The sequence below is a fragment of the Lagenorhynchus albirostris genome, chromosome 3 (genome assembly GCF_949774975.1).
Source record: "Lagenorhynchus albirostris chromosome 3, mLagAlb1.1, whole genome shotgun sequence".
Lineage (NCBI taxonomy): Eukaryota > Metazoa > Chordata > Mammalia > Artiodactyla > Delphinidae > Lagenorhynchus > Lagenorhynchus albirostris.
Genome location: NC_083097.1, coordinates 62,382,739 through 62,398,265, shown reverse-complemented (window position 1 = coordinate 62,398,265; position 15,527 = coordinate 62,382,739). Strand labels below are relative to the sequence as shown.

General features: G+C 38.7%; 1 protein-coding gene across 1 annotated transcript in view; it reads left to right on the top strand.

Annotated features, from left to right (window-relative positions):
* The window catches only part of DMGDH (dimethylglycine dehydrogenase), a 60,375-nt gene that overhangs the window by 32,776 nt on the left and 12,072 nt on the right, over positions 1–15,527 (top strand). Inside the window, exons 11-14 of the mRNA XM_060146133.1 lie at positions 452–582; positions 1,861–2,078; positions 3,712–3,869; positions 6,215–6,274. Coding sequence (XP_060002116.1) covers positions 452–582; positions 1,861–2,078; positions 3,712–3,869; positions 6,215–6,274 — 567 coding nt within the window. The remainder of the gene's footprint in view (positions 1–451; positions 583–1,860; positions 2,079–3,711; positions 3,870–6,214; positions 6,275–15,527) is intronic.

Genomic DNA, 15,527 nt, shown 5'->3' with positions numbered 1-15,527 from the left:
ATAGGGGTACAAGGTCCAGGATTCTGGCCTACTTAATTCTCTACCTCTTGTTTTCAAAATAACCAATATGTTATGTCAATTCACCTAATGATTTCTGTATGAACACCAGAACCCTTCAACTAACCAAGGGTATTCTAGCTAATTTTCAAATTTAAATTTTTGTGAAATGAATTATCATCTAAGGACCTTATGACTTTGTTTAGTTGTGTAAATGGGAACCCCCAAATTGGATGAAGTGTAATTTTTATGACAAGTAATTATAATGGTCATTTAAACTGAAAACTTCAAAATTAATGGGTTTAGGTTTACAGATAGTTCACACAATTGATAGAAATGATAGCATTCAGATGTTTTTCATTTTTGGCAACCACATTTTTATTTCCATGTGGTGTTAAAAGGACACATAAGATTTTTATTTCATCCTGAGGTAATTTAAAATTCTTTTGTGTAGGTGGGTTTTACAAATATAAGTCACATGTTAACACCAAAAGGTCAAGTATATGCTGAGTTGACAGTTTCTCACCAGTCTCCTGGGGAGTTTCTATTAATAACTGGTTCTGGATCAGAACTTCATGATCTTAGGTAAGTGTACACCTAGTAAGAAAATTTTACATGGATTGTATATTGACCCAATCTTGCACCGAGGTTTTGTTTGTTTGTTTGTTTGTTTTTTTACCAGTAATTGAAAGTACAACTTTAATTCTTAAAATCTTATTGTTTTAAATAAACTTCATGTCTCATAGAGGAAATTATTTGAAGGGCCCCTATGACCATCCCCCTCCCAAAGGTAGTCCATCCATGGGGTTTACTGGTTTTAATAATATTAACTCCCTTTTGTTAGGCATCACCAATATGTCAAAACCATTATTACACGTTATCTCAATAAATTCTTTTAATAGATATATCTGCAAGGTATGTATTATTCCCAATTTCAGGTGAGGAAAGTGAAGTTTGGATTAAAGTAACCTGCTCAAGCCAGCCTTGTTGATTCTGATGCCCATGTTTGGTCCACTTTAGTGAACTGCCTCCCTGGTTTTTCTTCTTCCTTTTTCACGCTTTGTGCCACAAAGCTGCATCTAAATCATTGACCTGCCAAGTCAATCCTTCACACGAAGCTTTAGTCTACTATTTAGTCTGCTCTAAAATCTCTAATCTTCAGTATTTCAAAAATACTTGGAATATTGTTGTTTAGTAAACATCTTACTCTGACAGATTCTCACTCTAGTTGTAAAATGATGCAAATTATATCCTCCAATCCAAGGTGCATTGGGAGCCATCTTAGTAGCTTAGCTTTGTGTCAGTCCAGATGATCATTTTCTGATAGACTTGTGTAGCTCCAGGGAGTGCTCAATAAATTATAAATGAGCCCTATCCCTGGGTTCCAATAACTCATCAAGACTCAGAAATTGAAACTAGTCTTTAGAGTTTTAATCTTTTCCTTGTCATTGTCAAAGCGAGTATGTGTCTGGTGGCAGGTGCATTATTAACCTTTAGCAGCACAAGCATGCCTCCTGTGTACAGGTATTAGAGAAAATTTTCCCAAGATTGAATCATCAGTTTAAATGCAATAGGGCTGTCACTATTTAAAAGAATCGTGTGGCAGAGTTTGTTTAAACGGAAGGGTCCTTCCGTACTGTGAAAAATTGCCCACACATTGAAGTGGGTAGTTTAAAGAGGATCATTTAACATCTCTGGGACTCAGTTTCCTCAACTTTAAAAATTAGGTGATCTATGTGAAATGACATTCTAGGGACTTTCTGGCAATTCTAGACACAGAGCATTTCTTCCGAGAAATAATCTGTTACCAACATGCATTATTCAAGCAGGATTTAACACGATGTTTATGAATCTCAAATGCAGATGGATTGAAGAAGAGGCTGTCAAAGGTGGATATGATGTTGAAATTAAAAACATAACCGATGAGCTTGGAGTCCTTGGCATCGCAGGGCCACATGCAAGAAAGGTCCTTCAGAAACTGACCTCTGAAGATCTTAGTGATGGTGTTTTCAAGTTTCTTCAGACCAAGTCTTTAAAGGTTTCCAACATTCCTGTCACTGCTATCAGGATATCTTATACTGGTAAGAATTGGAAAACAACCTAGAATAAGGCTCTAAAATTTAAAAGCAGTTACCAGAAATGTGTGCACGCATGCACATACACACAGCGCGTGCGCACACACACACGCGCGCGCGCGCACACACACACACACACACACACATTCACTTTGGTCATTTTAACTTTGGAGAAAGATTTCTCCTGCCTGACTCTTCTGACAATTTTGTTTATTCACTCCTAGTCTGAGAGAGTCCTTCCATAGATTTCCAATTGTTCCAGGCTCATAGCTAGCTGCCTACCATTTGGAAAGGTAGGTAAGAAGGTGGGAAGAAGATGGCTGTTGGAATAGTTGGAAGGGTTGACAGAATATTCAGGCCAGCTGATTCTGTTTGGGAACATTCAAAATGGTCTCCCATTGATAGAGTCTCCCATAGAGAACATCGTGAATGTATCAGGCACCGCTCTTAAAGCATTACTACTGATCATCTTTCTTTCTGACTCTAAGTGCATTACTATGCAGCTAACATTGCACATAGTAGATATTTGGAAACAGGGATGAATGAATGCTCCCCATTGGTGCTCTGGGCTCACTTCTAACTCCCTGGAGATTCCCTGTCCCTTCACAGAAGACGTACTGCGTGCCCAGGCATTCACTCAATTACGTGTTGCTAACGTTCTGGTGTTTGTCCTGGAGAAGCACCTCACCATCAGCCCTTGACATGAGGAATGAGGTGAACATACAGTATAAAGACCATAGCTCTTCCCTGGGCTTCCGCTGTCCCTTTTCACCATCCTTCCTCTGCCCAACCTTGGCAAAATGGTGACCAGAATAAAACATAAGCAGAATAAAAAATAAGCAGACTCTTTGTGTTGGGTGTCATTTTCTTTGTTTTTTGCCCACAGCTCTAATGGTGAATTAAATGACCAAATGGGGAAGAAGGGGGGAGTGGGGGGCATTAGAGACTATGGCTATCCCACAGTGAAGACCATTTGAATAACTGTCATCAATTGCCTTTATCTTTTTTGTTTGTTTGTTTGTTTTTTTGCGGTACGCGGGCCTCTGACTGTTGCGGCCTCTCCCGTTGCGGAGCATAGGCTCCGGACGCGCAGGCTCAGCGGCCGTGGCTCACGGGCCTAGCCGCTCCGTGGCATGTGGGATCTTCCCCAACCGGGGCACGAACCCGTGTCCCCTGCATCGGCAGGCGGACTCTCAACCACTGCGCCACCAGGGAAGCCCAGTTGCCTTTATCTTTAAGCCTTGTGATTTGGGGCCAAGGAGTTGGGGGTTGAGGTGTCTAAACCTTGAACCCCTTTTCTTGATAAACTCTGCCATGCTAATTCCTGACTTAACATTATGAAGCTGAGGTCAAGGGGCAAGAGTAACTCCTGCATCACAGTCTTTCTGTGTCATGAGATGTCCTAGATGCTACCCTCTGTGTGGGGGACAAGATTGGGCACAAAAGCATCTGTGATAATGGCAGGCTCCTTTGCAGTGGGGTTTGGTTGCAACCTTTTTCTGAACTGGTCTTTTAAAACTCAACAATGTCTATATTGCATAAATGGAATCTCTCCATTTATTGATGTGTTTTAGCTATTGCACATTAGACTCAGTGATCATCATTGTTACTCTGGTGGGCACTTGTGGGTGTATTTCAGGTGAGCTGGGTTGGGAGCTGTACCACAGACGAGAAGATTCTGCGGCACTTTATGACGTTATCATGAATGCAGGCCAGGAAGAGGGAATTGACAATTTTGGAACCTATGCCATGAATGCCTTAAGACTGGAGAAAGCTTTCAGAGCCTGGGGGTCAGAGGTTTGAAATGCTAGCATCTTTATTAAAATTTTACGTGTACTGTATCTGATTTTTATATAAGGGTTAGTTTTAACTGCATTAACATTGGCTCTGGCTGTAAGAGAAAGTATGTATTATAAGAAAAAAAATTTTTTTTTTGTTTTGCCCATGCCGTGCAGCATGCGAGATCTTAGTTCCCCAGACCAGGGATCAAACCCATGCCCCCTGCAGTGGAAGCGCAGAGCCCTAACCACTGGACCACCTGAGAATTCCCCGAAGTTTTATTTAATTAGGGAAAGAGGTTTTTCTCCCCAATTTCCCAGTTGCAAATTCACTGGAATTATGACATAATGTTTATTCTGCCCTAATTCCTCCTGCTTAGCAGAGAACCCTGGACATCTGTCTCTGACTGTGTGCGGAGCTGTGGCTATCCCAAGGGAGCCTGCCTACCTCACGGGACTTGAGGACTACCTTTCAAATTCTTCCTTCTCCTCTGTCATATTGCCCATCCTCAGTTCTTTCTTATCCCGCACCTTTTGGGGAAGTAACAGCCAAAGGGGTCATTCTGAGGGGGGTTGGTGGTTGGTGGTCTGGGATCTGTTGGTCCAGCCCACTCCCACCATTAATAATGGGAACTCAGGGTTTCTATTTGTGTAGTTACACACCATTTTCATAGTCATGATCTCATCTACCTTCTCAACTCTCTCTGAAGGAGGTATTATTGGTGATTCTTGTGCAAGGGGTTGGCAGTTCTACACACAATCCCTGTTCAAAACACAATCACACTAAGAAATAATAAACAACTTGGTCCAGATTACTCTGTTCTCTGTTTTATCTCCAATATGGCAGGCTATTTTTAGACCCCCTTAATTTTTTCAGATTTGCTAGTTGTTTCCTTGGAAGACATTAAGGTTTTAGGCCTGGGAGGTGAGATAAGGGACAGTGGTAAAAGATGTACTTACTTCAGGGTAGGGTCTCTTGGGTTCAGATGTATCCTCTACCACATACTAACTGTGTGACCTTAACCCTCTAGAGTCTGTTTACTTCTCTATAAGATAGGGGCAGTCTTTCTCCTCCAGAGTTATTGTCGAGATTAGATAGTCTACAAAGTGCCTAGGATATAACAATAAATTTGAGGGCAGGGTGGGTTTGAAAGTGCAGGCAGGGTCCCTTGGACAGCTAGACCAGGGACAGAAGCAAGTGGACTTTGAGGTGGAGAGGGCAGCCTCCTGGAGCCCCTGAAAGAACAAGGGCCCTGGGGCAAGTCACTGTTTTGCAGGAGAGGTGCTGTGTTATAAGGATTCTCAACCTACAAGCCGGGTGTGGGTGGGGTTCTTAGCGGAGGCTGCTGCAGGGAGAAAAGTAGAGGACGGCTCTGCCTCCACACTCCACAAGGGATGAAGCAGCTGAAGCAGCCTTTGCGGTCAGGCGTTTCTGCGGCTCCCTGCCTTTTCCCTCGGACCCCTCCTCTGAAATGGTTTTCTCCATCCCCCGTCCCTCCGATTTCCCAGCAGTGCCAGCACGCCCTCTAGTGTTAATACATCAACCAAGCATCTGGGCTTTGTTTTCATTTTTTTCCTGGAATTCTGAAACTTTGAGCAGGTAAAAATTTTAGAGGTGCTCAAATGGATTAGGAAATATGAGGCCGAAATTTTATGTTATGTAAAACAAGTTTATATTACTCATTCAGTTCATACGAGGGCTGTGTTGTCTTTTTTTTTAAGTTTGGCAACTTTTTATGAGGTTTAGACCAGTTCTCCTGGAGCAAAAGAGACCAATGACAACAAAATAAACAAGTAAACAAAAATCAGGTCTAGTCCCAAATAGTGGCTTTAGTTCCCCTTGAACTATATTGTAATAACTCAACCAATTTGAAAAGATTGAGATTCAATCTCTATTTTTTCCCTTTTCCCTCTCCTGAACTCTGTAGAAGCCATTTTCCTATCACCTGCTTTTTCCTCTACTTATCCCAATTTCTGGATGATTGTAAGATAAGTAAATTACTTAATACCTTTTCAAAACCTATTTATGTAAAATTATTAGATAAAAGCTTCTGAAAGTCTTGTTTCTGGGAAGACATCATTGTTGTGGTATCCCTCAGATGTTTATTATACAAAGAAAGCCTTGGAAACAAACTGTGAATTTTAGTTTCTAATTTGCTATTGAAATAACAGCATTTGCTGAAAGGCTACATTTGAATTTTAGATTTAAAAAAATTACTTTGAGGCCAGTCCACAATTTTCCTTTTTCAGAATCTATATTCATAGTGAAAAAGTGTTCTCTTCCCTAAAAAGTATATATGAAAGTGATGTTATTAAAACAATTTGCACTCATCTAAGATTTAAAATGTGTGTTTTCCCTTTTAGATGAACTGTGATACAAATCCCCTGGAAGCGGGACTGGGATACTTTGTAAAGCTAAATAAGGTATGTTTACATTCCAAAGTTTTACTTGAAGTAAATCTTAAAATTGTGCTGTTTCATGACAGAGCCATGCTTTAAAATTTAGCCAAGTATGATTATAGGACAAATGAGTTGAACATATATAGTAAGCATTGCTCAAACGCTTCATATTAAAATTTGTCAAAATTTGATATTAGTTCGAACAATTGCAACGTGCTTGTAGATGTAAGGTAGCAGAATCCAGCAACTTTAAAGACTAGCTCTAAATTCTAAGATTAAAAATCAGTAAGGATAAGATGTCAGCAGACACTCTTGTAAATCTCAGTGACTTGTGAAGTCACAATTAGCTAATGAGACATAGACATACTGCATTAATTGACTCTCCCTGGGCGCTCACAGCACGAAGCAGCCTCGCCCCAGCAGATCTATCCATCTGCTTATTGAGAGCATCTTTGTATGTAACTGCAACATCTGCGTATAAGCAAACTGACACATTTCAAATATGTTCAGCATAAAACAGGTATTACTGAGAAGCCAATACAGGCCCAAAGAATCATAACTGATATTAACATTCCAAAAGGAACCCCTGCATCAGTGGTTCTCAAGCAGATAGCCTGAGCCTCACCTGGGAGCCTGTTACAAATGCAAATCCTTAGGTCCCCGCACAGACCTACTAAATCAGAATCCCTGGGGGTCGGGCCAAGAGATCTGTGTTTAACAAGCTTCAGGGGATTCCAATGCACCTAAAGTTTGAGAAACACCACCCTACATAATTATTGTGGAAAAGCATATTATGAGGCCAATTTATTACAGCCTAGCTCATCTATACAAATCCCACAAATATAAATGAGGTTATTCCATTGTTATGGTCTGAATGTTGTGTCCCTCCAAAATTCATACGCTGAAGCCCTAAGCCCCATGTGATGCTATTTGGAGGCGGGGCCTTTGGGAGGAAATTAGTTCAGATGAGATCATGAGGTGGGACCTCCATGTTGGGATCAATGTTCTTATGAGAAGAAGAAGAGAGATCAGAGGTTGCTCTCTCTCTACCATCTGAGGACATAGTGAGAAGGCGCTGTCTGCCAGCCAGGAAGAGGAGGCTCATGGGGGAACCAAATTGGCCGGCACCTTGATCTTGGACTCACCAGCCTCCAGAACTGTAAGAAGTAAACTCGTGTTGTTTCCGCTACTCCATCTGTGCTATTTTGTTATAGCAGCCTGAGCTGATTCAGACACCTATTAAGCGGTGTCTCAGTTACTATAAGAGAACTCAATGGAGGTACAGTTAGCAGTAATATTGAAGGATAAGGATGGCAGCTGCTTTTGCTCAGGGTATTTGTTAGAATTCCAAAATTCCTGTTCTGGCCTGCCTTGGGTGCTAATCAGCTAAAGTAAAGGCTGTTTCCCCATTCTATGGAAATATGGGAACACATGAATATGAATCAGGCTAAGGAAACTTTTTTAATGCCCCTGAATCAGTTCCCAAATTCTAAGCTAAGATATTAACATAAACATGTATATTTATAGCATTAGATTTTAGGAAAAAAGAACCTCCTAAAGGGTTTTAAAGGGAATATCTCTCTGTGCATTTTCCCCATGACTTTTATTTTTATGAAGTACCATCTGCCTCCAGATCAGAGAAAGCAGGTGCTTGACGTTTGGGCAGAGCCTAGCAGCAGATTGCTCCTTCTGATAACAGAAATCTTGGTTTAGCTTTGTAAAATAAGGGTGAAAATGACCTGACTCCTGAAAGCACTAAAGTTCTGTTGTTGGTCACCAGTAGGTAAATATACAGCTGACTTTTTTGCTTCCGTGTTTGGGTATTATTGTTTGGGGATAAGGCACAAACAATCTCTTCATGTTGAAAATGGATTTTTAAAACTCTCTTTATGATTATAAGCAGGTGTAGTGTGGATTGCATATTTATTAGTTCCTTTAAATTATTTCACTAACCAAACCTCAGCTCAAAACTAATTTAATAGATAATGATTTTGATTTATGGTATATTTTTATGATTTCTGTATTGTTGGTTCTCATTTTGGTGTCATAAAGTTAATTTCTAATGCTTTCATTGGGTGAAGGTCCATGTAGCACAAGGACCTGGACCTAATCAAGCCAGTCTTTTTTAATTACCATGACTCAGGTCGTTAGTGGGCATCAAGCTAACTGTAGCAATGCTTGCTAATTTCCAAGACAGGTGAATAGGTGGGATCAACCTAATTTCCAAGACAGGTGAATAGGTTGGATCAACTTCGTTTCAAGCCTATTTGGTGGTCTCACAACAATTTTATCTTAGTTTTGTAGCAGTCCCTAATGTAAAACAGGTTCCTGGAAAACTTATTTATATTATAAACTGAACTGTGTCACTTGGTAATTCAAGTCCTGTGCCTCAAAACAAAAATGTTACCCAACCTGGCTTCATACAACATTTTAAAGAATAATATAATGCAAGTCCATGTTGCTTTGGAAAATTGATGTTATATGAAAACTGAAGCAGCAAATACAGGGGAATATTTGTATTTAATACCAATCAGAACAAAACAAAACCCTAAATCCTGACATTTTACAATAGTTTAAAATCAATTCTTTTCTTATCCTTCAAAGTAAATATGTAGACTTCACTGCTCGGCCCTTAAGTGTTTCCACAGTGATTGTGTAAGCCATAATATGAAGAGAAATATAGAGATGCAGGCTGTGTCAGAGTTAGGAGGACCACTGGAGATCACTCAGCACCACCTTTTCATTTGAGGATGAGGAAACTGAAGCACAGAGAAGTGACCTAGGTGCTGTCCTGTGTGTTGGCCCAGGTTAAACTCTGACCTCCCTGCAGTGCTCTCTCACCCACCACTTTTCCCAACCAGGTCCTTTCCCATAATGGGCTTATTGGCCTTGAAAAACTGCCCCCAAATTTTCTGGCAACATGTATCATAGAATCTGCATGGCTACATTTTATCGATGAATACCTCCCACAGTTATGATTTTGTTATAAGTAATTTTGTGTTTTGTGGGAGGATCAGAATAGCTGCTTTGGCCATTTTAAGAAGGAAAGTGGGTGGGTGAGGAGATGGACCATCTGACTCATTAGGCCGAACTGTTCTTATTAAAACTGGTACAAAAGTAGGGAAAAGAAAACTGGAGTATTGGGGACATCTCAGATCGTAAAGATGGCATTTGCCTTCCTTGACTCTTAGAGTTGTCTGAGCCTTGGTCTCCCTATGGTGTGGGCTTATGTGAAGCAGATACAGACGTGTGTATACATTCATTCATCTAGTCAACATTAATTAAGTACCATTTATTAAACACCTCGCTAGGCCACAGGTCTAAAAGTTAAAGATACAGCTCCTGACGGCTCTCAGATCTCATGAAGCTTGGAACAAATGGAACTTTGGGAACTAAAAGCTGTAGGATGCATTCTTAACCTTAATTCTGAAAATACTGTTCCTCATGAGGAGAGTTGTATAGTAGTGCGTATCAGTACTGTCTTGTAAAGAGTGAGCATAGGGTCCTGACAGGAAGCGTTAAGCACAACTGTGAAACAGGTAAAAATAACTGAATATTTCCTGTTAAGTCTTCTCAGCTAAAACCCCTTTACCTGAAACAAGTCATATCATTGTGCTTAATAGTATTATAATTTGTTCCAGAGGAAGTTACTTTTGGGGGAAAAAATTAGTGGCTTTTTTTTTTTAGTTGGAAATGAAAGAAATGCATTAATTAAAAGCAAAAGGAAAATCAGCTGCCTTAGGTTGCAGTCATAAGTATTCTTGGAATTTTCCCCTTGGAATTACTGAATCTATCCATTTCCAGATAACCCCAGCCAAGAGCCACAGAGAATCAAATACTAAGGGTAATGTGTTAAGAGCAGAAGAATTTTTTTTTTTTCTATAAGATCCCCCCACCCTTTCTCTCTCTCCCTCTCTTTTCCTGTCTTGAGTTTCTAACCAGCGGAAACAGAATAAAACGTGATATATATTAACCACAACTTAGAAGACAGTATTGATTCTAGAGATTACAGGGTCTCTCTTTAAGGAAAGATGATTTAAAGCATAACCATTCAGTAGGCAAAGCAAAACAAAAGGATGGTAAAGAGGCAAAACCCTCACCACCAGGGCAACTGCATCCAAGTATTCAATAAATATTAGTAAAACATCGAAGTGGAAATAAATCATTGTTCACAGACAACCAGTTAGAAAGGAATTTCTAGTATGTGATGGTGGTGAAAGTACCCAGCTCTGGGGAAATTTTAGGTAAATGGTAATAAGATTTGAGGAGGCAAAACATTTTCAGCGACTCTCAGTCCTGGCTGCATGCCACAGTCATCTGAAGTAGGATTCCTTTATTCATGCAATCCTTTAAAAAATCCCAAGGCTCAGGCTGCATCCCAGATCAATTAAAAAAGAAGAGCTGGGGTAGAGACTCAGGCAGCAGTATTTTTTTTTAATTCCCCAGGTGATTCCAAAAAAGATTGAGAATGATTGTTTTTAGGCCAGTGATTTTCAACTGGCTGAACGTTACCATCTTGAAGAACTTAAAAGAAAAATTACCTGATGCCTTACCCCCAGTAGTTCTCAAAGTGTGGTTCACAGACCAGCAGCATCAATGTGACTTCAGGATTTATTAGAAATGCAAGTTATCGGGCACCATGCCAACCCCCAAAATCAAACTCTGGGGATGGGGCTGGCAATCTGTTTTAACAGGCCCTCCACGTGATTCTGATGAACGCTGAAGTTGGAGAACACTGACCTGCCCAAACCAATTGGATCAACCCTGGGGGTAGGGTCTGGTTTCTTGTTTTTATTATGCAATGAAGATTGAGAACCACTGTCTTAGTTATTTTAACCTCATACCTGCTTATGGTCCTATGCATACAGGAAAGCAGAAACACAGCCTGGTCAGACAATTGGCTACCAGTTAATATATTCTGTCCCAAATCTTTTTCTTTTTTTGAATGAATTTTTTAAAAATATCACCAAATTCTAGCTCTGTGACCTCGGCAAAGCTATTTTACTTCATTTTCCATCTGGGATTGCTAGTCTGTAAAATGAGGGCTCCCTTCCATGTCTAAAATTCTATGAAATACCACCTTGCACAGTGGTCGAAGACACTTGCTATGTTATCTATATGAGCCACACGATTGTATTATTTTAATTAAGCCATCCTTAATCTCTTACCCATTTCTGTTGCTGAATGATAAAGGGAGAAGAAAAGAAAAGGAAGTAAAATCTAGTCTGAGATCTAGTTTATCATTCTTGAAACATCTGTCAGAGCACATTAAACTAACAACCATTGAATCACTATCCTCATATATATCCAATTTCTGTTATGAAACAATACTCTATTCCCAGCCTGAAAGCTTAAGTGTGCTATTTAGCTGACTTGCTTTCTCATTTGGAAGTCTGTGGAAACCCTGGGCTAGGAATGAATTGAAGTAATTCTTTAGATTGCTTTTATTTTATTGTTGTTATTTTAACAGCTTAACATGCAATAAATTGATATTTAAAGTATACCAGCTGGACACTCAGATCTGTAGAACAAATAAATTAACGTGTACCCTGTCGCTAGCATTGCATATATCTGCATGAATAGAATACCACATACAAAAGGTAGAACAAGTCCAAAGTCAAGAAATAAAAATTTAAAAAAAATTTCATATCATTCTAGAGATAAGGAAGATCAAAGAATGTCATCTGCATGATAAAATGATGATCCTACTAAGCATCAAAGAACAGACAAGCTGATAATCAGGAAATTTAAGAGAAATATTATTAATAACTAAAATTACAGTTGCATTTGCAGCTCTATAAACAGATGGCACGTATAGGAAAGATGAAAAATATAACATGTAAACTCAGTGCACAAATGGGGCAAAGGGAATAAAATTTAAAAATGGAACTTGGAGGGGATATATGTATACATATAGCTGTCTAATAGTGACTTTCAAAGAGCAGAAGTTTTAAATTTTTGAATTTTTAAAGTTCTTCTCAATTTGTTCTTTTGTGGACCATGCTCTTCATGTTGTATCTAAAAAATCTTTGCCTAACCCAAAGTCACAAAGATTTTCTGCTGTTTTCTCCTAGATGTTTTATCATTTTTTTAGAGCTGTGATTTATTTTTAGTTAATTTTTCTATCTGGTAAAAGATATGGATTGAAGTTTACTTTTTAGCATATAGATGTCCATTTGTTTACAGCACCATTTGTTGAAAAAGGCTGTATGTTCAAACGGCATTGCCTTTGTACCTTTGTCAAAAAACAGTTGTCCATATATGTTTAGGTCTGTTTCTGGGCTCTACTGTGTTCTATTGACCTATTTATCTTTCTTGATAATGATACCATACTGTCTTGATTACTGTCGCTTAAATGAGGTTGTGATAGTCGCGCAACTTTGCTGTTCTTTTACAATGTTGTTTTAGTTATTGTACGTCCTTTGAATTTCCATGAATCAAAAAGCTTGCTGGGATTTTGACTGGAATTGCATTGTATCTATAGGTCAGTTCAAGTCTTCTAACTCATGAATGAGGTATATCTCTCTGTTTATTTAGGTAATCTTTAATTCCAAAGATGTTTTGTAGTTTATAGTTCTTGCATATCTCTTTACAGATCTATCCTTAAGTATTTTGTATTTTGATACTACTGTAAATGGCATTTTAAACTTCAAGTTTCAGTTGTTTACTGCTAGTGTATAGAAAACAATGCATTTTGTATATTGATCTCACATTCTGTAACTTTGTTAAACCCACTTGGTAATTCTAGTACTTTTTTGTGTAGTTCTCTTTTTCTTTCTTTCTTTTTTTGTAGATTCCATTGGATTTTCTACATGGACAATTGCATTGTATGAAAATAAAGCTTTTCTTTGTCTCTTTTCTAATCTGGATGCCTTTCAGTTCTTTTTCTTGCCTTATTGTACTGGCTAGATCCTCTACTGGTTGAAACTGCAACAAAGTTAAATAGAAGTGGTAAGAGCAGACACGCTTATCTTGTTTCCTGATTTTAGATGGAAAACATTCATCATCATCATCAGTCTTTCATCATTAAGTATGATGTTTGCTGTAGGTTTTTCATAGATGCTCTTTATCAGGCTGAGGACATTCCTTTCTGTTCTTAGCGCTAAAAGTTTGGGTTTTTTGTTTTTTGAATTAGGAATATTAGATTTTGGCAAGTGCTTTTTCTGCGTCCATTGAGATAATCATATGGTTTTTCTTTTTTACTTTGTTATATGATGAATTACATTTATTCTCAAATGTTAACCCAACTTTAATTTTGGCATAAAACCCACTTAGTAATGATGTATTACGTTTTTCTATGTTATTGGATTTTATTTGATAATTTTTAAAAGAAATTTTGTAGCTACATCCTCCTTATAGGATAGGTTACAGCTTGCAATTATTTTGTTCATTTTTCTTGATCTTTTGACATAAACTTCTTGAGTAGAGGTTCTGGCAATACAAAATACATCTTGTTTACCATTTTATCCCCAACACTTATCAGGGTTGGCACATAGCAGATGCAGATAATGCCAGAGAAGTACTGGGACCTCATCAGGAAGGGTCTCATCTGCCAGGCTAGGAAATTTGGAGTGTATCCTGGAGTGTTTCCTGGAGACACTGAGAAGCCTTTGAAGGATTTTGAGTAAGGAGTGACATTCTGGTGATGGAAAAAGATCAAAAGGGAATTACCCTGGTGACTGGATGATCACTTTACCCAATTATTGAAGAAATCTAGTGGAGAGATGTTGAGGGCTTCAGCTAAGGCAGTGGCCATGGGACAGAGAAGACAGAGGTATGAGTGATAATAAAGAGGTAGGCTGGAGACCACATGAAGGACTATTTGTGAAGGGAGTGGAAAGTAGGATCTAGGCTATGGTTAATGAACTAGGAAACACAGGCAGGATGTGATTCAGAGGTTGGAAGGACTTGCGAGGTTGGAGGCTATGGAACAGTCAAATGGAGGGTCTCAGTGGCAGCTGAGCACGCTGGTGTGGAGACCTCTGCTCTGAAAGTATGGATTTGGGTCATTGTTGTATAGGTGGCAATTAAAGCCAGGGGAGTGCTGGGACCCCTCTTCTATAGCACCCTGTACTTATCTCTACCATGATATTTTTACACCCCATAACACTGGCTGCCTCCTTAGCTAGACTCTGAGCTCCTTGGGGACAGAGGCCAAGAATCCTCAGGGCTGGTTCTGTGTCCAGTAGTTCGTATGGGTTTAGTAAGTATTTGAAGGGTCTGAACCATGGCTCTGCCACTCACCTATTCTAAAACTAAAGTTGCTTAACCTAAAGGCACTTCAGTTTTATCAACTGTAAAATGAAGAAAATATCCACCTTATAAGTTTGTTATAAATATTAGATGAGCTAAAGAACATTTGATACCTCAATAAATGTTAGGTCCCTTCCATCTTATTGAATGGAATCTAAAACAAATCTTTTATGGAAAACCAACTATAGATAAAACCCTTTCAGTTTTTTGAAGACTCCAGCTTCATTTCTTTGTGTTTCTCTTATTTCCTTTAAGAAATAAATAATAATTATTTACTTTGCATTTAGGCTTGAGTGCTCTCCTTAAAACACCAAATGGGCAATTGTTCTTCACTGTAGTCTAGAGAGATGAAAGCTATTATGAAAACTCTATGTTCTAATTGTTGCTAATGCAGTTAAGCATAAAAGTACATCTGAATCCCTTTGCTGTACACCTGAAACTAACACAACGTTGTTAATCAACTATGCTTCAATTAAAAAAAAAAAAGTACATCTGACAAAGCCACAAGTCAGTTCCACTGTTTTCCTGTGAATCATAAGACTCAAAGACTGAAAAGTAAATATTTTCTTAATATTGAATCTAGTAAAAGTCATAAAACACATAACGGGGGCTATTTTCATTTTGAAACATCTAGTTTGGTTTGGATGCAATTAACGAATTATAGGCCTGGCTTGGGAATCATATTTTAAATATTTTCTCCAGGTTTCAATGTATCCACACCTTTCTTTGGGTTAACAGAGTCCCTTTTCTAGTTATATTAAAGACTTTTTTGAGAAGGAATACTTAATTGATTAGTGGTTTTGGTTAGAAAAATGCCAAATAAATTGTTTTAAATTGCTAAGAGCAGAGAATAAAAACTGTGAATGTGAGAGTATTCATTTCCAGTCAGTAATAGACTGGACTTGCTACACTCATAATTTAATATTTTGCTAATAAAGAGATAGAGAAATTGTGGTTATTATAAACTTACATGGAATGTTACCAAGTTCTGCATAGAGGAGAAGGAAGCAAGAATTGGGAAGCC